The sequence below is a fragment of the Apodemus sylvaticus genome, chromosome 10 (genome assembly GCF_947179515.1).
Source record: "Apodemus sylvaticus chromosome 10, mApoSyl1.1, whole genome shotgun sequence".
In the NCBI taxonomy this organism is placed as follows: domain Eukaryota; kingdom Metazoa; phylum Chordata; class Mammalia; order Rodentia; family Muridae; genus Apodemus; species Apodemus sylvaticus.
The window spans coordinates 47,226,887-47,253,936 of record NC_067481.1 but is presented as its reverse complement, the minus strand read 5'-3'; the positions used below and the strand labels follow the sequence as shown (position 1 = coordinate 47,253,936).

At 48.8% G+C, this 27,050-nt stretch overlaps 1 protein-coding gene across 2 annotated transcripts in view; it reads right to left on the bottom strand.

The window, feature by feature from the left end:
* The window catches only part of Abr (ABR activator of RhoGEF and GTPase), a 195,972-nt gene that overhangs the window by 83,019 nt on the left and 85,903 nt on the right, over positions 1 to 27,050 (bottom strand). For both annotated transcript variants that reach the window (XM_052197162.1, XM_052197163.1), the window contains exon 2: positions 9,438 to 9,622. In XM_052197162.1, coding sequence (XP_052053122.1) covers positions 9,438 to 9,622 — 185 coding nt within the window. The remainder of the gene's footprint in view (positions 1 to 9,437; positions 9,623 to 27,050) is intronic.

The window sequence follows — 27,050 nt, the reverse complement described above, 5'->3', positions numbered from 1 at the left end:
AGGGTGCCAATCACAAGTTCTCGAACCTGCTAGGTCCACATCTCAAAGCCTGCAGTGGGCTATCACACACAGACACAAGTACACACACACACACAAGCACACACACACACAGGGGGTGTTGCCTTTCTTTATATCTCCATTCTCTTACTCCCTCACACACGCACATACACACACACACAGATACACACAGACACACACACGGTGGCCCTTCTTTTTTTTTTTCTGATTTTTTTTTTCCCCGAGACAGGGTTTCTCTGTGTAGCCCTGGCTATCCTGGAACTCACTCTATAGACCAGGCTGGCCTCGAACTCAGAAATCCGCCTGCCTCTGCCTCCCAAGTGCTGGGACTGAAGGATACTTATGTCTCCGTCCTCTCGTTCCCTTACCAACTCAATCAACAAGCACTTATCACTTGCCTACTGCGCAACAGGCATTGTGCTCACATTCAAAATGCAGTCACAAACAGGGGACACTGCCCTTTGTGGAGCCGATGGTCTCAGGTGCAGAGTGACCACATGACTGACTCCCAAGGCTGTGCCAAAGGGAAGGAGGCCTGGGGAGAGGCACACTTTAGAATTGTGTCGTTGAGGTATAACTCCAGAAAGGGTAATGTGGAAACAGCTATTGTGATTTTTAAATGTCCACACCCTCTGACTCAGCAATTCCACCCTAGGGAATTGTCTAAAAAAGCACATCTAGAAGGGCACAGAGATGTATAAAAATGTTCACTGACGTGAGAAAGCAGCACACGCTGATACCCGTTCAAATGCCTGACAATGAACTGGAATCCAGTGGTACAGTAGAATCCAATGGTGGAATGGTACACTAGATATTCTGGTACTCAGGCAAAGGCAGGAAGATTTTGAGTCCCAGGCCTGCCTGAGTTATACAGTGGTCTAACACACACACACACACACACACACACACACACACACACACACACGTACACACACACACACACATGTACACACACACATACACACACACGTACACACACACAATAAACACAAAAAAGTGGCTTAATTCGCACTGGAGTTGTAATTCAGTGGCAGAGTATTTACCCAGTACATGCAAGGCCTGGGTTCAATCACAGCATTGCCTCACTCCCCACCAAAAAAGCACTGAGAGGGAGAAAGAGCTGGTTAAATGAATTCTGGTTTATCCATGGAATGAATACCACACAGCTACAAAAGGAATACAGTAGATCTTAATTCCAGATCTGTAAGATATCTCCCAATCTTTACCAAATAAAATAACAAGCTAACCAATAGTATGGAATAATCTTAATATGTAGCCTTCATATGAAAAAAGCAGGGAGAAATAAACTTCCAGTAGTTTTCTGTAGGAAGCGAGCTTTCATGATCTAGATGATGTATTTGTGATAAGTGAGACTTCTGAATATGTAATCAGAGAAAATAAAGCTATAAAGAGAAGTATGGAGGCTGGGGTGTAGCTCAGTCACAGACAGAGCGCTTAGCATTCTCAAGGCTGCTTAACCACGCCCCCTCCCACACAGACACACAGTGCTCTGGCGGGAATTTAGAGTGAATCTGGGAAGGCACAAGCAGGTGAGTCTGACATAACAAGTGAGAAGTCACAGGAGTCTCCCTGTGAGGACGTTAAAATTCAGCCACAGCTGAGCATGGCGATGCATGCTGGAAACTCTAGCACTCAGGAGGCTAAGTCAAGAGGGTTACAGGTTCAAAACCAAACTGGGCCACATAGGGAAAGTCTGTCTCAAAAAACCCAGGGCTTGGTCTGGGGCTCAGTAGCAGAATGCTTCCTCACAGGTAAGGCCTTACCTTCAAGCCACAGAAAACAGTGAAGTAAAATAAAAATGAATGGGTTAGCCATACTGGTGGAGATGGGAGACAGGCAGAAGTCGTGTGGTGTTAATATTCCAGGCAGAGATCTGTGGGGAAGCTTCAGAGAGGCTGGCAAAGAATCCAGTGATGGAGCCTGGCAGAGTGGGAACCTTGGAGTTTCACCATCATAGCCACAGGTTAGGTGTGGAAGGATTTCAGGCAAGTCAGATGACCATCCCTGGGTGTGCCCCTCACCTGACGTCACACAGTCTAAAACACTGCTCGTCACATAGTCTAAAACACTGCTTGAACCGTGCTCAACAGCAAGCCACTAAGTCAGACAAACAAGGGCAGCCGGCCCACTGGCTTCTCACTGGTAACTCAAACCAACACACCGGTGGTGACAGTGGTAACAGTAACTCCTGAAAGCCCTCTGCAGATGCCGTTTCCTCAGCCTGAAGATGTCCACCCAGCAATCCTGGCAGCTCTGGGGAGCTGGGCTGGCCCTGCAGTGGTGCCAAGGCAGCTGGGGTCACAGCAGTCACAGAAAGAACTGCGCTCTCCCCTCACGCACCCTCTTTCCCCCTCTGCCTCCCCTTTCCATTGTGACACCAATCAAAAGATGGCATGAGCCTGGCAGGGTGGCTCATACCTGTCAAATACTAGGGAGACAAAGACAAGAGAAGTGCTAAGGGCTCAAGGCTAGCCTGGGCTAGAGTGACACTGTTTCAAACAATATAAAACTCAGAACTCAGTAGCATAAAGCTATTAGGTATAAGCTAACATGGTTTATATGGTTAAAAACAAACTAACAAAATCAAGGGCAGGAAAGATGGTTCAATCAGGAGCAGGAAAAATGGTTCAATAGTTAAGAGTGCTTACTGCTGCCGGGCGGTGGTGGTGCATGCTTTTAATCCCAGCACTTGGGAGGCAGAGGCAGGCGGATTTCTGAGTTCAAGGCTAGCCTGGTCTACAGAGTGAGTTCCAGGACAGCCAGGGCTATACAGAGAAACCCTGTGTCGAAAAACTAAACTAAACTAAACTAAACTAAACTAAACTAAAATAAAATAAAATAAAATAAAATAAAATAAAATAAAATAAAATAAAATAAAAAAGAGTGATTACTGCTCTTCCAGAGGAGCTGGGTTCAGTTCCCAGCGCCCACATGGTGGCACGCAACTGTTTATAACCGCAGTTCTAGGAGATCCAACACGCTTTTGACCTCCATGGGCTCCTGCACACATTCGGTGTATATAAATTTATGAAAGTGTGAGCATGCGTGCACATGCACGTGGACACACACACACAGAAAGGGGGTAGGGTGAGAGAATTCTCTACTGAACTCTGGATTTCAATTCTAGTTTTGCCCCTTGAAGCTCTGTAATACTGGGCAAAGCATTTAAATGTGCCTTGGTTTCCTCATCCATAAAATGGGAATAGCCTTGCTGTGCAAAGGTACTGAGTCTGGCTCCATAAACTAGGAACCAGTACTGTGCTATCTCTAGGGCTGCAGGAACGCCTGGTACTGTGGCAGGGTAGCACCTGAGCTGAGCTGACACTGAGGAAACACCAGTTCTTCTCACCTTCTTTCCCTGGCAGGTGTTGTGTGGGGAGGCACATTTCAGGGGAAGTGAGGGTGGTGGCCCACCAGAAACTCATCTCAAACCTAATAACCCAGTCACACCACACCGTTCTGTTTCCCAAGCCTCTAGGGACTTTCCCACATGATGTTATACAATCCCCTTACTTCTACCTCCTCTGTTACCCCTTCTCTAAGATCTCACTTGAAGTCACATGACTTTCTTTGGGGGATATTGTACATTTCTTAAAGATGTTGGATGGACGGACTTCATGGGGGAAGCTGGGGCTTGGGGTATGGCCTGGTGGCAGAGGACTTGCTTAGTATATCCACAGCCCTGGGTCTCCCAAGTCAGGTAAAAAGGGCTTGGGTTGAGAGAACGGTTCCTGTGGAGCTTAGCCAGTGAAGTGGCATCCCTAGCACAAACGGCAACCCAAAAGAAACTACCAAGGAAGGGACCTCTCCTCAGTCATCAGCCTCTACCAGATCCTTCCTAGGACAGGAAGCTCATTACCTGTCCAAATGCTAGATAGCTCTTTCTTATCCTCCCCCAAGCCACCCCCACCGCCCGACAGGGTCTTACTAGAAAACCCAGACCAGCCTGGAACTGGCAACCCCCCAACCTCAGCCTCCTATATATGCTAAGATTACACGCAGGCATTGCCATGACTGGCGTGCTGGACAGTTAGCAGCTGAACTCAAATCTTATCTCACAGTAATTACTCTCTTTTTGTCACCCAGCACAGGGACACACGCCTCTCACCGGCAGGCAAATAAGAGCATCCTCCCTGGGGAAGGAAGAAAGGCTGCTCTGGCCCTGCTAGCACCCATCAGTGGAGAGACTCGGGAACAGCAGATGATAATGGAGAGTTAAGATCCTGCTGCCTCTTTGGGGCCCTTGACCCTAGCAGCTCACCTCTGTTATCATCCATGAGGACATTTAGTCCAGGCTACCCTAGAACTCACTATGAATCCAAGCTGGCCTCAGATTCAAATATCCTCCTGCTTCCACTTACTCGGGGCTAGATAAGAAACGGGCTACCACACCCAGCTTAGGGATACACTTGGCGTCTTCTACCACACTTGTTTCATGCTGGAATCATTATTTTTATGAGACACCTCTTTTCTTTTCTTCCTCCCTACCTCCTTCCAAATTTCAGGATATCTAAGGGCAGAGAATTGTTCTGGCTAGGCCCACCCTCCTACCCAGTGCCCCGGGCACCTGTAGATTAGCATACCTTTATTGAATAAATATGACTTTGGGAGTAGCCTTATTTGCAGGTTGCAAATGCAGTTATGAACTGTGCTCCCAGCAGGCCAGTGGGAGAAGAGAGATGAGAGAAGGTGTGACAACCACAGGGTGGCCAGGCCAGTTAGGGGCAGTCCATTGGGGAAGACACCAAGGAGGCTATTATGGGGTGAGGATGGGGGGCATGGCCGGGAAAGGATAAGGAGAGCCCACCAATAAGTGGCCAGTGTCATACTACGGTGCTTTCTTATCTTCCTTCCCAGCCTGGCAAGGCCTGAAGCTCCCAAAGCCCTTGTTTTCTCATGTATGCAGCTGGACGCGGCGGCCCAGCACGATGCACAGGAGGAGACAGTCACTGTCCTCACTGCAGCAGAGACAGAAAACCCAGCAGGGGGAAACAGAAGCAAGGCTGCTGAGCCTCTGAGCCTCCTCCAGGGCACCCAGGGCTTTCCACACAGCCCCAATCAGCCTGAGAGGGCAAGGACGACAGACAGTGGCTCTGCCCGGCTTAGTCTCGGACTCTCCGCTCCAGAACTACACAATTCAATCCCAAATACCAACCAGGAACCCAGGGGTGACTGACTGACTGACTGGGAACTTACCACAGAGCTGGGGGGTGCACAAAGGGGTGGCTAAGAGTGGTGTGCCTTATCTAGAAGGGCAGATGCAAGCCCCAAGAACTGTATATAACCCCCATTACTAGGGGGCCAACTGGGCTGTCAGATCTTCACCCTGGAGGGTGTCAGAGTCACTCAGGCCTAAGCTTCACAAGACCTGAAATGGAGCCCGGGTCCCACTGGATGCAACAGTCTCTGGCGAATTATGTTAACTCCCTGAGGTTCAGCTTCCCCGGCTTTGAAATGAAAGCAGGGTACATATCTTGCAGAGATATCACGGACTTTAAACGAAGCAACCTATGTGGGAGCCTTGTGTCTCCCAGTGGCTGATGGGAGGGAGAAATTCAAGAAAATACAGTGGCAATGATGGCCACCTCATCCCTCCTCGTTTTCACCTCCGGATCCTCACGCCAGCTGGTCTGCACCCATAGAGACCTTACAAATCACATGGCATTCTGGCCTGTGACAGCATCTCATGGCAGACTCATGACAGCTGTGTCAGGGAGGGTGACATCCTTGGATGAAACACATTCAAAGTAGAAGACAGACAAAATCCAGATCCTTTCTCTGCCTTGGGGTCCCTTTGACTACATTATCCAGAGAGGAGCCAGGAACTGTGATTTATAGCGATGAGGTTTTCTGTTCAGACTGTGGTTCTGGGATAGAAGCCGCAGCTGAGTGGGAGTGTCCTCGCCTTCTTTCTCAAGGGAAACTACACATTCCCAGTTGAGCTCAGCCACCAGCCATAGGTGACCCTGGCCCTGTGCCAGGGCACCCTGCTCAGCCTAGGCTTGGGAAAGACCTGCAAAGCAGGGTTTGTGGTTCACCTGTTACCTCTGGGGCACAAGCCAAACTGAAAGTATCCCAGCCCAGCCTTGGCTTGGAAGGAAAGACCCAGAAAGGAGGTGGCTGTGAAGAGATCCATTTCCCAGCGTATGTTTACCAGATCTGCGTGTTTGTGATATTCCTGGTCCCAGCCCATGACAGAAGTCTTGTGGGGATTTGTTGTTTGTTTTGAGACAGGTGTTTACTATGTAGCCCAGTCTGGCCTAGAAACCACGATTCTCCTGCCTTTGCCTTCAGGGTGCTGGGCCTGAATGTCTTCAATGCTGGAAGCAATCCCTGGCCATTGCTCACAGCCTCCCTTCAGAGGAGCTGGAGCTATTCAGACCTGAGGAAATGGCGCTCCGTCGTCTTTATGACCTTGTTCAGGGTCCTTTAGCCAGAACGCAGAATTTCGATTTTCCAAAGCTTATGTTATTTCCAGTCTCTAGGCCACTGACACAAAATACTGATATTTCATTCTGTGTACTGACCTGACTGGGCCATGAGGTGGTTACATACTATCCCGGGTGTCTGTGGGATGGTTCTCAATGAGATTCACATCTGAATCTACGGGCTGACAAGCAGATGCCCTCCCCAAGGTGAGCTGGCCTTGCCTCATCCGGCCTATTAAAGACATGAAACCAACAAGGCTAAGAAAAGGGGCTCTTTCCAGCCAGGAATGGGGGTGCATGCACAGCCCAACACCAAGAGGCCGAGGCAGGCAGAAGGATTATGAGTGTCAGGCCAGCCAGGACGATAAAGTAAATTTCAGGACAGCCTGGAAAACAGAATCCTGTCTCAAACAAAGAGAGAGGGGCTCCACCTGCATGCCTGCTTGTGCTGGGGCGCTAGTCTTTTCCAGACTGCACTCTGAAACACTAGGTGTTCTTGAGCTTAATTAAACCTAGAATCTTTCACCTTTGACTCACCCGATTCTCACGCCTCTGGACTTGGACTAGGACTACACATTGGCTCTCCACTCAGTGATCCTGTTCTGTGTCCTATAGTCAGAAAGCAGAGTTTTGAACACATACCATGTTTTTCTAACACATAAACCAAATTTTGACCTCCTTCCTAGGTACAACTTAGCTGCATGTTTGGGTGTGGAAAGTTTAGCTGCCAGGCTGTGCCAAAAGCTAGATATCTGAATATCTAGAACAATTGTCTGATTTGGTCCAAAAGTCCCCTCTGTTCCCAAGTTCCTAACAGGAAGCCTGGCAGAGGAAAAGACTGCCTGGCCAAATGAGCACAGCCAAGTAGTAGGAACACACACACACACACACACACACACCAAGCCATATACAAACAGCCACAGAGAGACAGGCAGGCAGGTGCGCACGCGCGCACGCAGGCACACAGGCACGCACACTCCACACCTTTTATAAAAACAAAACCAAATCATCATGAGAACTGGAAAAGAGGGTTTGCACAATCCAGGCACCCCTTTGCAAATAGCAATACTTGTAGAGTCCACTAGGTGGGGCCAGTAACCCAACACAAAGAGCGGAAAGGCAGCTAGCTCCAGGAAGGCAGGGGTTAGAGCTGGGGGGAGGCAGCTGGGGCAGGCAGCATCAGCAGCTAGAACTGCCTCAGTCATTCCCAACTGGCATCAATAATCCCTCTACCCATCAATGGTGTGAAAATCAGTGCTGAGAGCCCTAAGTACTTCTGTTGACTGTTTTCTGTAAATATTCAACATTTCAAAATCTTCCATTCAAGTTATTCCTTCTGACCATCAGGAACAAGGGACAAAGTGAAGCCGCTACCCTAAGCTGAACCCCAGGCAGGAATACAGTCCTGCAATACATAGAACATGGGAAGGACATTTTACCAGGAAATTCAAATACCTAGGGATAAATACTCCTGCAAGGAAGTCATGAGAAAGGAGGGAAAGGGAGACAGAGGTAGAGACAAAAGAGGAGACGGCACTGACCGAGCCCTGCATGGGGATTCCATGGGCATCATCCTGCACCTGTTTATAGAGGGGTATAGGCTAAGTCCCTCGGGGAGAGCTGAACCCCACTGACCTAAACCAGAAAGCAATGACGGAGAACCAGAGTTCTCTCTGCGTTTTTGCTCCTGGTTGGCCTGAGTCCAGGTCCCAGAACAACCGATCCTCCGTTGATTCAGACACCCTGCCTCTAAATGGCCAAAATGGCTGTCTCAAATCCACCACCCCTCCTTAGGGCAACAGCACCCAAGAATGCTGGCTGTGGGGGAGCCTGAAGCTGGCCAACACCTACATCCATCCCCTCCACCCCCTACCTGCCCCCCACCATCCCTCCTCAAACTTGCACCACCTGGCAGTGCTGAGCTCTGCCTAGGCCTCTGTTGCTATGGCAACAATGTGGCTTCCCCCAAGTGGGATGCTGGTTGCCAAGGCCCTTGTTGCCAAAGGCTATAACAGCCACCCCAGTGTGTGAAGAGGGGGTGAGAGCCTGCAGAGGGTGGAAAGGAGCAGGGGTTCTTCCAAATGGTAGAGTCCAGGCAGCCTCCAGGTGGATGGGGGTATTAGGCCCTAGAGAAGGGAAATGCGCTGCATAGCATCTCTGATGCTCCCCTGCGGGCTTCAGAGAGAGGAAAGAGAACCACACAAAACACACCTAGACAAGCTGGACCAAAAGGACCTGTGAAACTGAGTTCCCTCCACCAACAAAAATGGCTATGATTCTTCTCCCCAACTCTAGAAAAGAGCCCCAGGGAATCTCCGCCTGGCTTGCTTGTGTATTTCAGCTTCGTACACTCCTGAGCCGGGCCCAGCGCTGATCCCTGCCACTAGGAACAGCACTAATCCTAAGTGCTACAATCCTCCACACACTCCTATCTCTCTGCCCTATCAAAGCTGAGGTCATATTTCTTATAAAAGGCTTCTGAGAGGACAGCTCCTGCCTCCCCCAGCAGCAGGGAACTTAAGCACCCAGGCTTATTCCTTTCCTGTGGAACAGAATGGGGCTGGAGGCCCTCGTCCTGGGGAACACTACAGACACATAATGTTTTATCCCTACAGGGAGTTTGAGACCAGTGCTGGCTTTGTGGGGGCACTTGCTGTCCCACAGGCCATGTGTATCCAGCCAGGTGCAGCTAGAAGAGCCTGATCCTTCCAGAGCCCCCTCCCCATCCTACTGAGAGACTGAGTGACTGAAAGGGAGCGAGAGCGTCCAGGAAGCAGAGGAACAAACAGTTGGCAGAGCAGGGAGCAGGTGAGGGGCAGCAGGTTGTGGAAGAGGAGCTAGATGACAGGCGTCAGCAGTCCAGACCCCTCTCCCCCCCCACTGCTGACACTGTCCTAGACAGACCCTGGCCCACTTCTTGCACATGTCGTTCTGTGTCCCCTCCCCAGAAGAGAAAACAGGAGTACCTACCCCAGGTGCCAACCCCTCAGGTGGGGTGGGTGAGATGCTGTCCCCACCACCCTGGCTGCGGGCGCTGAGCTGGGGCGACATGGTGGGTGACTCGTCGATGTATGGCATGGTCTCCGAGCCCTCGGGGGGCCCCTTCTGCTCCTCATGCCCTTCTGCGTCGTAGTCCTCCGCACCGTAGCTGAAGTCTGAGACAAGGAACAAGAAAGGCCACTGAGAGTCTTCCACCAGGGCTGCCAGGGACTGGTAGCGCAGTGGGCGCCGGCGGCGGCCCCCGGCTGCCATGGTCCCTGCTGCACCATGCACCCTGGGCCAGGGCAGGGGCTGTACAGCCAGGCCTGGGAGGGGGGTGGGAGCTCCAGCAGGCACAGGCTCTGCTGAGTCCGTCAGAGGCTGCTGGGAGTCGGGGAGGAGCGGTTCTGCTGTCTCCACCCGCCTAATAGCATGTCAGCTGCGTCTGTGGGGCTGCGTTTCCTTTGCCTCCTGCCTAATTCCACGTCTAAAAATTAACAGTGGGAGCGGGAGGCAGGACGATTCCAACTCTTCTCTCTGAGTCACCATTTTGCTTTTTATAGGGAATAAGGAGGTGGGGGCGGGCCAAGCGATGTCACTTCCTCGGTCCCTCCTCCTTGGGTACCACTGTACACTGAGCTCAATCCGTGGGGGGTGAACAGGGCAGGTTTGGGGTGGGGAGGGCCCAGAAAGTGGGCCCTAGGAGGCCCTCAGTCCTCTGAATGCGGCCCTGCATGCAGGACAGAGCCCAAGGCAGGCAGGCGTGGGAGAGGGGGTTGTGCCCAGGCCTGGCAGGGACTTGGTGAGCAGCAGGCTCCTCAAAATCCAGTATTTATGCCTATAATTCCAACACAGTTTCCTTCAGAGCAGGCAGGAGGGAAGGTAACGGGAAGCAAAGCTGCATTAACCCCTTGGTGTTCCTAGCACTACACAAGGGCCAGCGCCCACACAGACACCCTCCTAGGGGCAGTAGGGCAGGCTACCATGGAACAGGGTGGGACCTCTAGGCTTTGTCAAGAGTCATAGGACAGCCTCACCGAGACCCTGGCAACATTGTTAGCCGGGGATGGGCCAGAGAGCTGGGGTTGCTGTTTCCAGCATTTCGACCCACCACCAGGATGTCTCAGAGTACAGGCTGCTGCAAGCAAGGTGGAAAGGTCTCCTCGGGCTTGACCTGGTTCAGGAGGGAGCCATCCGTGCGGAGAGGGCAAGGGTACAGTCTCTGAAAGACCAGAAGGAGCCGGTACCACAGAGGAGTGCCAAGAACCAACCTTGGAACCCCGGGTGGTAGTGGGTGTCCTGCTGTACACAGGACTTGCTGAAAGCACAGCAATTTGTCATACGGTTGCTGAACCTTGGCAGGGGCCTAGTTTTGGGATTGTGGCCAGTATGTCCAAGGAGCCTGGCCGAGTCTGTCCCATCATCTGCTCAGACATCACTCCCTCCAGGATGTTCCCTGGGAACCAAAGCACATGGCCTCCCTGATGTATAGCAGTCTCTTGGCGAGCTGGAGTGGCAGACTGAATAGGTGGAGGGAGGCACAGTCCACCTCAGGCCTGAGGTCTAAGCCAGGCAGGCCCCAGTGAGTCAAGCTCTCTGTGGAGGCCCTGGCTCCTCCTTCTCTGCCACAATACACCAGCCCACAGGCAGCCAGAATCCCGGGAATGGTGTCACCAGGTCACTAGGGCGCCAGGCCACGACTACACTCAGTCCACTCTGGCTGTTGGCAGTTGATCGCTTCCCCTGGGCTCTCTGCACCTGCTTCTGCTGACTTCCTCTCCCAGGGCTCAGCCGATGCCCATTAAGCTGTCTGGGGACACGGCTGTATTTCCTCAAGAAAGGCATACACATGAAGGTCCACAGACCTCTTTACTCTTCCAGGGGCTCTGGGTCTCCCTGGTCATGCTGAAGCTAAGGGTGTGGAGTAATGAATTATGGTGGAACTTGGCTTAGCCAGCTTCTAGACTAACCTGTATCAAGCATTACAGAAATGAGTGTATTACTCAAAGGCATGGTTCACAGAAAGAACGAAAGGGAAGATGGCCTGGCTCGCCTCTAATGCAATTTCCTTGCATCTCCCACACGGAAAGGAAGATCTCCGATGGCCTTTCCCCTGGTGTGCACTCTATCTAAGCACTTCTCCAAAGCAGTTCTCACAGAGGAGGTCCCTGAGCCCGAGACTGTGGAAAGGCTCTAACCTGGGTCTAAGTCTTTGAGGACTGTGCTGTCCCTTCTGAATTTTACCCCAAAGAAATCCCAGAACCCTGTCTTTGGCTCTCCTCATAGTACATGTCAGCCACTGAGGGGAGCACAGGGTACAGACAGGAGGACCGGCACAGCACCTCCTGCAAGCATTCCTAAGTAGTTCCTTTCTTGTTCAGGCTGGGAGTCAGGAACAGGTCTATTTTCTGTACCAGAAGAAGTACAGAAAAAGGAGAAAGCAACCCTCTAGGAAAGGCTGAAAGGAATCCCACTGGGCACAGACAGGCTTTGGTCCATGAAGGCCTCAAGCGGGAACACTAAGTGGATGTGGCCTGGCCACAGAAGAAACGAGACAACAAGGTTGCTAACAGCCAGCTCCACTGCCCCTCTTGGTAGCAGAAACCCCACTGCATTTGAGGTTCACTATGCTCAGTGGCTAGTGAGGAGACTACATGTCTTAGTAGTGAGGATTAAGCCCTTACTAGTGAGCAAGTGCTGGGTATGATGCCCTGGACCTACAATCCCAGCACATGGGAGACAGGGCAGGAGGATCATTACAAGTTGAAATCCAGCCTGGAGGACACGGACCATGCCTGTCTCAAGGTGGGAGTGTTAGGTGGCCACATATAGAGACGTTGAAGATGGCTGCTAAAAGTACAGTCTTCCTCCCAGGTTGCTTTTGGTCACGAAGGCTGGAGAGATGGCTCAGTGGGTAAGGTGCCTGCTACATAAGCATGAACACACAAGTTCCTATCACTCACATAAAATGCCATGGTGTTTGGTGGCACATACCTGTGACGCCATTGCTGGTAGGTAGGGAGTGTGCAGAGACAATGAGATCTCTGAAGCTCACTGAGCTCAGGGTTGGTAAATCTAACCAAATCGATGAGTTTCAGGTTCAGTGAAATACCCTGTCTTAGAAAATAAAAAGTGAAGCTGGAGAGATGGCTGAGGGGAAAAGAGTCTACACTGCTTTTCCAGAGGACCCAAGTTCAGTTCCCAGGACCCGTGACAGGGAGCTCACAACCAACTCGAGGGGACCTGATGCCCCTTTCCAATATATTCATGCACTCATGTGTGTGCATACGCACATTCAAATTTTAAAAATCGAAAGGTGGAGAGTGACAAATAAAAGCATTTGATCTGGACTTCTAGCTGTCACATATGTACACACGTGTGTACATGCTCACACACACAAACACACGCATACACTAACAAGCATATAACATGCCACACACGTATAATTTAATAATAATAAGGGGCTAGAGAAATGGCTCAGAGGTTTACAGTACTGGCTGCTCTTCCAGAGGTCCTGGGTTCAATTCTCAGCAACCACATGGTGGCTCACAACCATCTGTCAGGGGATCCGATGCCCTCTTCTGGTGTGTGTGAAGATAGGTCACCCATAAACATAAAAATAAATAAATAATAATTAAAAAATTAGCAACATTAACAAGAAATACATCGCCCCCTACATTCACCATTCTTCCTTTCCTTGCCAGTTTGGCTGGAGCTGCAGCAGTCACGCTAAACTATGAGACAACTCTGAAGACAGAAGGGCTGAACTGAACTCCTCCTGTTCAGCAGGAGTCCGAGTCACTGATGGAGTGATAGGATAATGGAGCCTCCTTTTGACTCTGGAATGATCTTCTTTTATAAAAGAGAGGGAGCAAGGAGGGGCTGGGGGCAGAGACATTCATTCGTACTCTCTGAACCACTACCACCTCACTCTTTTTTGTCTCCTCGGTGAAATCTTTCACCATCCATCTCTCAAAAACAGACTTAAAAAACAGTTCTTAAAAAACAGACTGCCACCAGGCAACAGTAAGGAACCACACAGCTGATTCTTGCGATACTACCCTAAGTAAAAGAAGCCAGATGTGAGCGCACAGCCAGACAGCTTCTGCTCGTAGAACGTTCTAGAACAGACACCACTGACCCATGTTTGGAAATCCTAACTGTCATGACACTGGTGGCCTCTGTGAACGGGGTGTGGACAGGAGGTGATGGCAATGGACACAGGGGAACTTCCTGGGCCAGTGGAATCATTCCTTATTGTAGCAGGGATCTGAGGTACACAGACACATTCACCAGACTTTACTAACTCTTAGTACAGCTAAGCTTTATGCAGTTCACCGAATACTGAACTCTTGTTAATGACATGCCAGGCTGAAGGAGAGTCATCTGCAGTACTGAAATAGATAAAATATAAGAGGGAATAGGACGGGGAGATGCATAGATGTGGAAGGGAGTAGCCTGGGAAAGTGGTAATTACAGACTCTGGTTAACAGTAAATAGGCTGTTCAGTGTGCGATACTCTCAAACTCTCTCCATGTTTGATATTCCTCATAATAAAATGATGGGGGTGGGAATAGTGTTGTCTGGGCTTTGTGTCCTCTATCAATTAATTAATTAAGGTGCTCCACGGAGAGGTCTGGGCAGCATATCTGTCTCTGATTATTTCCTGGACACACACATCTTCCAGTCCCTATATTTTACCTGTGGTTAGTACAGATGACAGGAGACTTCCAAGTCTCTCCAGACTCCTCCTTCCCACTCTCAATGAAAACTCCTCAAATTCTCATCTTGCCAATTTTTTCCCCAGAGCATCTAAGCTACAACCCCATTTAAGACCCCACAGTTGCCTGCTAACTTCAGCTGAAGAATCTCTGTAAGGGTTTGCCTCTTCCTGCCTGGCAGTGTCAGATCATCTCCAGCCTCCTTCAGTTGTCTAGATAGCCAAAGAGTCTAATCCTAAACCCTGGTACCTAGAAATATGACCTTATTTGAAAAAAAAAAAGATACTTGAAGACACCAAAATAAAATCATCTTGGCTGAAAACCCATAGGTGCTGAATCCCCTGAAGTCCTGAGGAACCAGAAGGGAAGACACAGAGAAGGCCCTGTGCGCAACGCTGAGAGAAGCAAACAAGAAGGAAGTGCTTCCCAACAGGCCTTGGTCTGGGGCCTGTAATCTCCAGAGTATGAGATAGCTTTCTGTGGCTTTAAGCCACCAGAATGTGGTGTATATGTATATGATAATGTATATGGCAAGGAAGCCCCACCCCCACCCCACCCCACTGCATCCGCTGCTCTGGTTCTTAAAACCCTCTCCTCAGCACTTTGTCCATCAGTGAAACCCTCTTTAGCCCTCAAAGCCAGCTAGCTGTACCCTAGCTGTATCCTATGTGTTCCCCAGATAAAGCTCTTTTACAAGCTGGTGAGAGAAAGATAATCATGTCATAGTCTAATGAGCAAGGGAAAGGCAAGGAAAACTTAAAATAGAACAGCAAATGGCCAGAGATACTCTTTTTAAAGGTTAACCTCACTACAATCAAAGAAAATGCAAACTACTTTTCCTTTCCCCTTGGTGCAATTTTCCTATCAAATTAACAAGAACATAAAAATAATGGTAGGCTTCTTGTCTAGGACATGTGAGGTCCTAGGGGTGAAGGCCAGCACCACAAAATGATAGTATTAATTAATACAGCCCAAAGCTGTAAAGGAACAATCTCAGAGCTCCTGGAAGGTGTATTTAACTACCACAACTTTGCTCAGTTTATCTGGTAAATGGTACAAGAAATTTTAGTAGTCAACACAGCTTGAACCCAGCATAATTTAAAACTGTGCCCTAAGATAATAATATACAATTAGTTGTAAATATTCATGGAAATATACTTGGATAGGGCTAGAGAGATGGCTCAGTGGTTAAGAGTGCTGACTGCTCTTCCAAAGGGCCTGCATTTGATTCTGGCAACCGCATGGTGACTCACAACCATTCAGTTCCAGGGATCTGACACGTCTTCTGGTCTCTGCAGGCATCAGGCGTGCACACGGTGCAGACATACATGCAGATAAAACATCCATTCAAGGCCAAGTGTGGTAGCACAGGCCTTTAATCACCGATTTCAAGAGATAGAGGCAGGTGGATTTCTGCGAGTTCCAGGCTAGCCTGGTCTACATAGTGAGTTCTAGAACAGCCAGAGCAAATAGTGAGACCTTGTCTGAAAAAAATCAAAACATAAACAAACAAACAAAACTAAAACAAAACAAAACAAAAAACACACCCATACAAATAAAATTTAAAAACTGTTTGAAATAGACTTTCAAGGCTATTTATGGTTGTAAAAATATATTTAAAACAATCTAAATGATTAGGCATAGGGAACTGGATGAGTAGGTTATGATATATCTTCAAGACAGACTAATCTACGACCCCCTCACATTATGTGGGTGACTTACGCCATCACATACGTGAGAGGAGAGGAGTAACAGCAGCAGAGTAGCATGCCTGAGAGAACAACCCACGAGGATCTGGACACACACAGAGGCTGGGGAGACTGCACATGACATGATCACAGAAACTGGATGCGATGGCTCACATCTGTAATACTAGCACTTGGAAGGCTGGGGCAGGAGAATCATGAGTTCAAGGTCAGCCTGGGCTACACAGTAAACCCTGCACCTCACCCACCCACCCTCAAAGAACAAAACAAAGCCAAACTAAAAGAAAAAAAAACATTCCTGAGCATTCATAGCTTGGAAACCTGAGAGGAATTAACTGTGGTGTCTCTACTCCCAGACAGTAGCAAATGCTGCTGGTTTCTATCTAGTCTCCTCCTCCCTGCTTGCATCAGTTTGGTTTTATATGAGTCCGAAATGGACCTTGTCCTCAGAAAGATGTCTACTTTCCCTGCCTCTCTTGTATGAAGTGACTGCTAAATACCATTCTGGCCAATGAGATTCTGAAAGGCCTTCTGCTTGATTTGATTACTTGCCTTGAACCTAGCTGTGATGACAGGAGCTACAGCAGCCATTCTGCTGCTGTGAGGAAAGGCGAGCAAAGATATCGGTGTGAGCTGTGAGCTACGGAGCCATCTGAAATCAGTGCACCTCATTCCCTGCAAAGCAGGGAATAAAAGTCCTATAAGATCAGGTTTCTGACATGTGTGATGCACACATTTCTAAGTGACACCCTTACATCCCGGTAAAGGCAGACAGTCTAGCATGCGATAAAACTTCCTGGGCACGGTGAAGCAGAGAAGAGGGGTGAGGGGACCAAACGTGCTAGGGATTATCACTTTCTAAGAGCAAAGGATGGAGAAGACAGACTCCATCCATTGTCTGAGTCTTCAGCCTCTGTGCCTAGCACCAGCTAGCCACTTCTGAGCAGATACTTGGCGGAGTAGACGGTGGACAGAGAGAGCAAGCTCCAGGCCTGCAAGGTCTCAACTGGATGATATGTGTGAAGCACTTAGCACATAGTAAGCACCCAATAAATCTTAGCTGCTATTGTTGATATTATTAATTAACTCCTGAACGATGTGTGGGTGCTTGCCAGGTGGGTGGGGCCCGGGAGCAGAGTTCTAGGCAAGGAGGAGGCTTGGCAACGGCACAAGTATGAAACAGCAGGGCCCCTTGCGGGTCTATAAATAGCCGCCGTGGCTGGAACACTGAGTAAGCAAGGAGGTGAGGGGAACAGCACGCCAGAAGGGGCACAGCCCAGATCCCGAGTCAAGCTGGAGGGTGGTCAGGAGTCAGCCTGCTAGCCTGAGACCCAGCCCTGGTGTCACAGGACATGGCTCCCTCTCAGCAGTTCCTCCTGGGTGTCATCTGCAGGCATAATCCTGTGTCACCCAGAGAAGACATCACCCGTGGATGTGGGGTACCATACTCCCAGCCTGTGATGAAACCAGTATACTGAGAGCAGCCAGATGACAGGCCCTCGAACGCAAACCCAAGCAATGGAGAGAAGTGGCCGGCAAGAGCTAAGTTCAAACCATCGTGGCTCACCTGCCCTCATTCCTACTACCTCAAGTGCCCAAATGGCAGGAGATCAGCGTTTTACAATCTTATCTCGAAGCTGGACTGAACCAAAGGCCAACAGGAATGTCTAGACAGACACAATGAGGGCCCCAAGCTCCAAGCAGATGCTGATAAAAGGGATGGGGTCCTCTCTTCCTCTTCTACAGATTCTGATATAATTCCAGGTGTAGAGTGGTCCTGACATCGATGCCAGCACTGGTGACATCAAGGCTAACTGTAAGTAAGTTGTTTCCTACCTGGCCAGGGAAGAGGCCAGGAGGAAAGCACAGGCCTAACCATCAATCCGACGAAAGCAGCATCAAGTCTTCAGAGACCTGTCCTGCTGGCCCCAGGAGCTTCTGTGACCAACACTTAGACACCGAGGTTCACAAGTGTGACACACTGGACATGTCTCTTCATTTCATCCACAAAGGTTCATCTCGTAGATACTAGGTAGAACAAAAGCAGCCAAGCAGCCAGATATGAAAGCACACAGCATATGACTGTCATACACAGTTCGAAAAAACAACTGAAAGCCAGGGCAGCAAACAGGCAGTGTGCTGACTGGGACAGGCATGAGCGAACTTTCATGGGTGATGGGAACATTCCCTATCTTGATCCACTTATATAAAAAGACGTGTGGAAATGTTCACTCAGTGAATGAAATGTTGGATACCCATGATAGGTATACTTTAAAAAATGGTTTTGGGGCTGGAGAGATGGCTCAGTGGTTCAGAATACTGACTACTCTTCCAAAGGTCTTGAGTTCAATTCCCAGAAACCACATGATAACTCAGAACTATCAGGAATGAGACCCAATGCCTTCTTCTTCTTCTATTTTTCTTAAAGATTTATTTTTTTATTTTATGTATAGAAGTACACTGTAGCTGTACAGATGGTTGTTAGCCACCATGTGGTTGCTGAGATTTGAACTCAGGACCTTCGGAAGAGCAGTCAATGCTCTTAACTGCTGAGCCATCTCTCCAGCCCCACCCCCACCCCCCACCCCCTGCCATGACTTCTTCTGGTATGTCTGAAGACAGCTACAGTGTACTCACATACATAAAATAAATAAATTTCTTTTAAAAAAAGAAAGTGTATTTTTCTTGTTTGGTTGCATAGCTGGCTTGGTTTTTGTTTATTTTGTTTGTTTGTTTGTTTGTTTTTTAAATATTTATTTATTATATGTAAGTACACTGTAGCTGTCTTCAGACACACCAGAAGAGGGCATCAGATCTTTTTACGGATGGTTGTGAGCCACCATGTGGGTGCTGGGATTTGAACTCATGACCCTTGGAAGAGCAGTCGGTGCTCTTACCCACTGAGCCATCTCTCCAGCCCCTGTTTGTTTGTTTGAAACAAGGTCTTGCTATGGGTTTCAGGCTAAACGTTAATTCATTCTGTAGTTCACCTGGCTCTGAACCTATAGTGATCCTCCTGCCTCATACTCCTGAGTGCTAGGATTACAGATATACACCACCACACTGACACATAAAAGGTTTTAAGAAGCTCTGGGCAATATGACATGCAATTTCTAATGTCAGCACACAGGAGACAGGGCATTACTGAGAGTTCAAGGCCTGCTCAAGTTATACAAGACCTGTTTCAAAAAAGGGAAAAAGTTAGGTTGGGTTGTAGTGACACACACCTTTAATTCCAGCCCTGGGAGGCAAAGGCAAGAAGATTTCTTTAAGCTTAAGGCCAGCCTGGTCTACAGAGTGAGCTCCAGGACAGCTAGGACTATACAAAAAAACCCTGTCTCGAAAAACCAAAATAATAATAATAATAATAATGATGATGATAACAAATTGTTATATATTAGTTATGTGTAATTATATAGTGTAGAACATAAAATATAATTATATGTAATAGATGAAATTATTATATATGATTTTATATAAATATAATTAAATGATATATTATATATCATTATATATGGTAAATTAATGCTGGGACCAATGCTGTTCCACCATGTGATTTGGACACACAATGACACACAATCGTGCAAGAGACTGCTGGAGGGTGCCTAAGCACAAAAGACAACCTGTGTTGAGAAGGAAGAGGCCCCGGTGCTGAGCGGCTGTCAGTGCAGAGGGACAGCACTGGTAAGTGGACTGACCTAAAGTTGTGGTCCAGGGGACTCAGGCTGTGGAGGGGCCCGCACACTGTACTCTACAGTCAATTCCAGTCAGTAACAGGGAACCACTAAAACCAAAAGTGGCTTCAGGAACAGTAAGCCACTGTCAGAGGGGCAGATCTGGCGTCCCCCTGTGGATGCCAAGGGTGGTGCCAGTTAATGAGGAAACAACAAAGTGCAGCCAGGAAGGGGATCCTCTGGCTTGGATGACCGAAGGTACCATAGACAGAGCTGGGGACAGGTTTCTGGGGACAGGCGCTGGGTTCAGGTGCAGCAGGACCGAGAGCACGCCAGGTCCCACCCACAGAGTTCCAATCTACAATTATTTTAAAGATGCAGAGCCAGATCCTGGATCACAGCTGGAACAGCTAGGCTGTGTGTCAGAGACCGAGATGGAAGCTTGGCTGAAACTACAATGTTCCATGGCCCGGGTCAGTTCTCACCTCTGACCCACGCTCTGGGAAGGAACAAAGTTAGAACCCAAGGGGAAACAGGCACCAACCCTCACCTACCATCCAGAGCAACGGCACTTGGATTGCCCGGAACTCTGGGAGCTTTCAGGGTGGTGAACGCTGCTCCTTCCATCTGGCTTCCAGGAACTGCTCTATGGGTGGTTACTTCTTACCCAGTACCGCCTCAGCGCAGGGCTCAGTGTTCCTACCTCCTCAGCCTGGGACTTGTCCCTTCATCATCCTGGCTCCTACTCTGAAGTATCTTCTACATACTGACGACTCTCGGCCCACGTCTTCCTCCTTTACGCAGATGGTGCCTGTCTGCTCCAGTTCAGGGTCTAAGTAGCATTCCAGTGTGAACATGTCTAACCAAAGTGCCACACAGCTGCCATAGCACAGCTTCACCCACTCCTAGAGGTATCACCCTTCTGTCAATCATCCCAGCTCTCTTACACCTACACCCACTCCAGAAATTCCTGTTGGCTCTACCTGTGGAACAGTCACCTCTCAGTATTACTACCTAGTCTGTGTGACACATGTTCTCAGAACCACCCCCCCAAGGGTCTCCCAGCTCTGCCCTTCCCCCTACAGTGTATCCCACCCTCTTTTTTTTTTGTGTTGTTCAGTGCTAAGGATTAAACCCAGGGCCTTATGCATGCTGGTTATCCGTTTACCCTAGAGCCACATAGACGGACTAGACTAGACCCACCTGCAATTTGTTCTTGTTTTGTTTTGTTTTGTTTGTTTTGTGACAGGGTCTCACACTACATTTCAGGCTGGCCTGGAATCTCAGCAAGCTACCATCTCAGCCTCCAGAGTGCTAAAACTACAGGTGTGAGCTACCACACCCTATATGCCACCAACTTTCCAAAGTGAACTCCTAGTGACATCTAAGACCTCTCATTTGCTTCATGCCGAGACCCCATCTCTTTGCAAGGCAGCTCCACCAAGTATGCAGTTTAAAATCACAAGTGGTAACCACCCCCCCATCTGGCTGATGCCTCTTACTTCAGCTTCTAACATATTATATCATTTACACTGTGGTTCTTAACTATACCTTGTCTCCTCCTGAAGAGGAGGTAAATTCCAGAAGGACATGCATTCTTACACATTTTATTCCCTGTTGCATCCCAAGTGTTTCTAACACAATCACGGTACATGCTGAAACAAGGAAGGAAGGAAGGAAGGAAGGAAGGAAGGAAGGAAGGAAGGAAGGAAGGAAGGAAGGAAGGAAGGAAGGAAGGAAGGAAGGAAGGAAGGAAGGAAGGAAGGATCAAAAGAAAAGGGGGGGATAAGAATCCTTATATAATCCCAGCATGGTGAAAGACCTGACCTTCCTGACATTTCTAGTCTACTCAGATGTGGAAGACAACATCAGCACCCAGAATGTGTTGAGAACAGGAGCCAGCAGCCTACAGGTCAAGGAAGGAGGGCAGAGAGACGATGGGTGAGGCTGGACTCTACGCATCACTCTACATGAAGAAGGAGGGAGGGAGCAGAGAAAAGAAGGTACCCAAGTCCAAGAAGGGGCGGCTGAGGACTAAAGAGGATGGTGATGGTTATCATGGAAGCCATATGAATTTGAAATCTAGAGAATAAGAGCTGTATAGGTCCAGAAGAGAATCAAGACGGAGCTGTGCCCTGGTGTGAGAAGAGGGAGGTGGGGGGGGGGAGAGAACCAGAATTTTGAGGGGGAAGCAAAGGCCAAATTCATCAGTAAGGAGAGCAAGGAGACAATGAAGAAGTGTGATCCTTCCACAAAAAAAGCCAGGAGAGCTTTCTGCGCTGAGGGAGGTGGACTACAGCAGAGCAAAGGCTACACCGCTGCCCGCACCGAGGGAGGAGCAGGGCACAGGGAAAAGACTTGAGGAAGCAGGGGCTGCCAGAGGTGCTAGACCATTCCTCCTGCTGAGTGGCAGCCGTGTCCCAGTCCTGAAACTAGACAGCACAACAGAGGTCTAGGATGTCAGACCCAGAGGTTACATCTGGGCTGGTCACCATTCTGAGACCAGGACGCCTCGCGTGGCCAGAGTGCAGAGGACTGTCGGGAAGGAGTTACTCAGCAGCCCACAATCCCCTGCATCACGTCGCTCCAGATGGATAGTGTCTTCTGAATGTCTGCACTGTCCTCCGAACACAAGGCTTGCTTCTGAGTCCCAGTGAGGGGTGGACTTCCATCCATAGCCTCCTGGGGGCAAGCACAGGCCCGTGGGTGCCCAGAGCTCATTCCTACCATCTGCTCTGAGACTGACAGTCTTTAGAGGACCCTCACGTCACCAGCAAGCCTAAGTTCCATCGTCTCCTGTCCCCCTTTGCTGTTGGCTTGTCCATGGCCCCCTACGCCCTATGGAAAGCCCGTCCCCACGGCACACAAATAATCCAGTGTCCTCTTGCCTGCCAAGGCTGAGCTACCACAAAGCTATGAGCCTGGCCTTAAACACCAGATGTAGATCACCAGCTGGTTGGCTTTTGGTTTCTTTGAGTCACACCCTCTCTGAGTTTGAGTTTTTCCTCTGTAAGATAAGGACAGTGCCCACACAACAGTGTCTGTCAGAATGACATTAAAACACTTGGTGTGGTAACAGGCAGAGCAGAGGCGGAGGTGGCACCCAGGGAACACAGAAGAGGAGAACACAGATACTTCAGAGCCCAGAGGATCTATGCTGATGGATGTGGTACTACTTGGAGCCCTTGGTCATAGCCTAATATCAATATGAGGGGTTCTCTTGGCACAAGTCACCTCCTCTCAGTACCGTCTGCCCATAAACAAACGAGAGGGGGGTGGCTGGGACAACATGGTGATCAGGAGCATGGGCTATGGAATCAGATACCAGTTCTATCCTCAATATTCCTTCTTACCAGCCACAAGACCTTAGACAAGCTACTTAACCATGCAGAGCCTCAGTTTCCCCATCTGTACACAGGTAGTTAATAATATCTGTACTTCATGAGCTTCAGTTATCTTTTCCTTCTCCTCTCAAACAGGGTTTCATGTACTCTCCTTCTATGTAGCTGAGAAGGTCTTTAAGCCCCTCTGATTCTCCTGCCTTAACTTTCTGAGTTCTAGAATTACAGGTATGCACCACCTCAATCTGCTTACAGGATGGTGAGGACTGAGCCCAGGGGGATGCACTCTGTCAACTGAGGACTTATTTTATATGTATGTGCCTACATGAATGTATGTGCACCTCAGATATGCCTGGTACCCATGGAGGTCAGGAGAGGTGGTCAGATCACCCTAAAACTGGAGTTACAGATGTCTGTGAGCCACCATGTGGGTGCTAGGAATTGAATCCAAGTCCTCTGCAAGAGCAACAGTGCTCTTAACCACTGAGCCATCTCTCTATAACCCCTAATTTTTTTTTAAAGGGCACTTTTGCCAATTTGTGATTTTTTTTTTTATACATACCCAGCTCCTTTTGCTTTTGAGCAAGGGTCTCATGTAACTCAGGCTGGCATCAAAAAACTATATAGCCAAGACTGGCTTTGAACTCCTGATCCTTCTTGTTGGGGTTCTGTCTAAGCTCCACCCCACACCTACCTGGCAATAGCCAGGTATGCCCCGCCCCAGAGATCTGGCCCACTATCAGCCCATGCCCATGCCCAGCTCCACACTGGCTGCTGAGATGCTCCACCAATTCTAGTACCCGATTCTCTCACAGCTCTACCGCTTCTCCCTGCCACCCTGTCTTCCCTCTTCTTCACTGCGTGGTCTCCCTCCCACCACTCTCAATGTCCTCTACTGTTAATATAGCAGGCCATGACTGGTCTTGCAGCCACGCACAGGCAGGAGAAGCAAGGTTGGGGGACCGGGTCCCACAGCCAAGTGGTCCAAAATGTTCAACATGACAGCCAGTTACACTGGCTTCCACAAGTATGTGTGCTACCTGTCAGGTTCTTCCCTCTACAAGATTAGAAATTTAAATAAACATTAACCATAATAGTAAATAACCCTTAGCTTTCAAATGAAGTCTGGCCAACCTCTTTCGGAATGAAGGGTTTTCTCTCATGCCAAGCCCACACTCCTGCTTAGGACATCTAGGCCCACCCTAGGGTGTATCCTAATCCGGAAGTGATCCTGAATTTCCCCCTCATTGACTTTTATAGTCGCAGACCAAATCCTGGACCAGGAGGGATGCTTCCTCAGGCTTTTAAAGCCTCAGCTCCTAAAGGCCCTCACGACGGTCTGGGCTCTTTGGCTTAGCTGCCTTTTAGTTGTTACTGCACTCTTCAGGACGCTGAGTTTGCAGTCAACAACACCCCCTCCCCTACCCAGTGGGCACTACTTGTCTTCGACTGTATATTTTTAAAATTAACAGTCTGGTAAATGATAAAGAATCTGAACCTCACCTATTCTGTGTTCCCATACCCTTAACTCATTTGTTCCTATAGCCTGCGTGCTCAAGTTGATGTTAATGAGCCTAAATCTGCCTAGACAAACTCATTTTCTGTCACCACAATTTAATCCGTTGCTGCCAGCTTTCTTACTCTGATCCTAGCATCTTTACTAACCAAGGCAATATACTTTCCTCTACCTATGCAACCTGTTAAAGCTACTTAAGATTTCCATTCCTATTCTCTCTTTAACTATTGCTCTCCTATCTTGCGCGCAATCTTGTCAGAAGTTTGTTATTAGATTTAAGACAGACAGAATTCCCAAAGGCCTGACAGCTTCTCCCAGGAGGTCTCAGAAGAAAGATGGTCCTGAATTTACTTCCCAGATCTCTCAGAGTCTATCTAAAGCCTTAAACATCCCTTGGCATTTTCACATTCCTTACTATCCTCAATCTTCAGGTAAGGTAGAAAGAACTAATCGCTCTTTTAAAACTACTCTTGCGTTGATAAAAAAAAAAAAAAAAAAAAAAAAAAAAAACTACTCTTGCCAAGCTGTCACAGGAACTTCACCTTGACTGGGTAAAACTCCTACGTCTGGCTCTTTTCAGGCTACGAGCTCTCCCCAAGCGACCTCTTCTTATCTCACCCTTTGAACTCATGTATGGACGTCCAGTTTTAGCTCCTGGTCTTTCACCTAAATGCTCTCCCCTCCCAAACCACCTACTCACCCCATTGCTTTGCCACCTTCGCTCTCTCCTATGGGACTTTGCTGACCGCCATCTACCACAGCCACAGACTGTCTCCTGTCCACTGCCTGTCAACATTGGAGACCAAGTCCTCTTATCCCCTCCAGATCATCGGCCCTCACCCCTCTCTCCCAAATGGCAGGGCCCTTTTAAGGTGATTCTCGTGAACGCTACAGCCGCTAAACTCGAAGGATTTCCTCATTGGGTCCATCTATCTCACCTTAAACCTTTCATCCCTCCACCTAAAGATAACTCTTCTTCATACACGTCAACCCTGACAGGACCGTGCTCTATTAAGCTCCGGAGGACATTGAGACCATCCACCTTGTCCCCAATTCCGGAACATGAGACTCCACTCCGGCAGCCGAGCTTGACCTCATTGGATTAGACATGGGTTTCTTGTCCTACCCCTGCTGTTCTTCATTTCCATCCAGGGCAGCCCTTACATCTGGAGATTCGAGGTTCAAGAAACCCCCACAGATAATAAACAGTCTTTCCAAATAGGGTCAGGAAACTGCTCCATAGCCGGATGTCAGGTACCGATCCAAATTGCGATCATCCCTGTATCTGTTATCCTATCTAAGTATTATGATCTCTATACTTGCTTTCTCTTTGACCAGACAGAAGATTACTGTAAAAAATGGCCAGACGAACATGGGGGCTGCCCATATTGGTCTTATCAGATACATATGCTAGGATCACGGGTCAATCATTTCTTCTATCAACACTGCAAGACACTTTTCTTCTACATACAAGACCCGTGGGATTCCAGATTCTGTTACAGAATTACCAGCCGCTGCCCATGGAAGAGTCCCCGTCCCCAGATGTACCTGATGCCAACATGTACCAGGTGGACCCCGATGATGAAATCAGCTATACCCCAAAATTGACAACGCCCCTAGACAGCAGGAAGTAGTTTAAGAGACATGGCGCCCTCACTCCTTTTCATCATCGGGTCTCCCCTCCCTTTTTTTCTTTTCCTTTTCTTTTTAATGGAAGAAATGCAGGAATGTAGGTACCCGAGGCCTGCAAAGCTTGTGATGCCATACAAGCGACAATTAAGACAATGTATAGGTCTGTTGCCAAGGCAATGGCTGCCGTTTACCCAGAATTCCATAGCCTACCTTTACCTGTAATTACGTCACCACTGGTATATAGGTATATAACCGGGCAATGCTTCTTCCCCCTCCTCTTTTTCTCTTCTCTCTTTCTCTCCTTCCTTCCCACCCGCTACCCCTTCCCTATCTTAAATAAAGTCCCATGTGGAACTGTTTGGCCTGGTATATCTCATTGCGGCCCACGGCTCCACCACATCTGCAAGCAGACAGGACATTTGCACAGAAACCAACACTTCTGCCTCCATGATCACAAGTAGTGGGGTTCTACGTGCACACCACTAAGACCATCAAGTTTTAATGAACTTGTTATGGGAAAAACATATGCAATGCCCAGGGCAAGCACTAAATAAACAATAGAGCTATAATCAGTGCAACCCTGACTGCATCCCTGGCACCGCATGCCCTCAAGCATCTCCTGGATCTTAAACTACAAAAAACTGGTGAGAAAGGCTAGGCTGGTTCCAGGATAGGCTTCAAATGGGTAGTTAAGGAGACTAGGCCTAAATCTTTGTCTCCAAGAACTGGGAAAGTCCAGGCAAGTCCAGGCCTCAGAAGCTGCCTGCCACCTGGCCTGAAGCAAGGATAATGGGTCAGCAGCAGGTGCCAGACTTCCTCAGCTACTTCCTCAATAACAGTCTCTAGACCTCCCCAGCAAGTTTCCAGCCCCCACACTATGGAATGTTCGTAGAGATGGGCCCAACAGATTAACATAGAGGTCACTTACCCCAGAATTCCCTAAAGTGGTTTAAATCAGGCCTGCACCTCACTTGGGTGTCTATCTTGGTAATAGGGAGACCCCAGTGTGCTGGA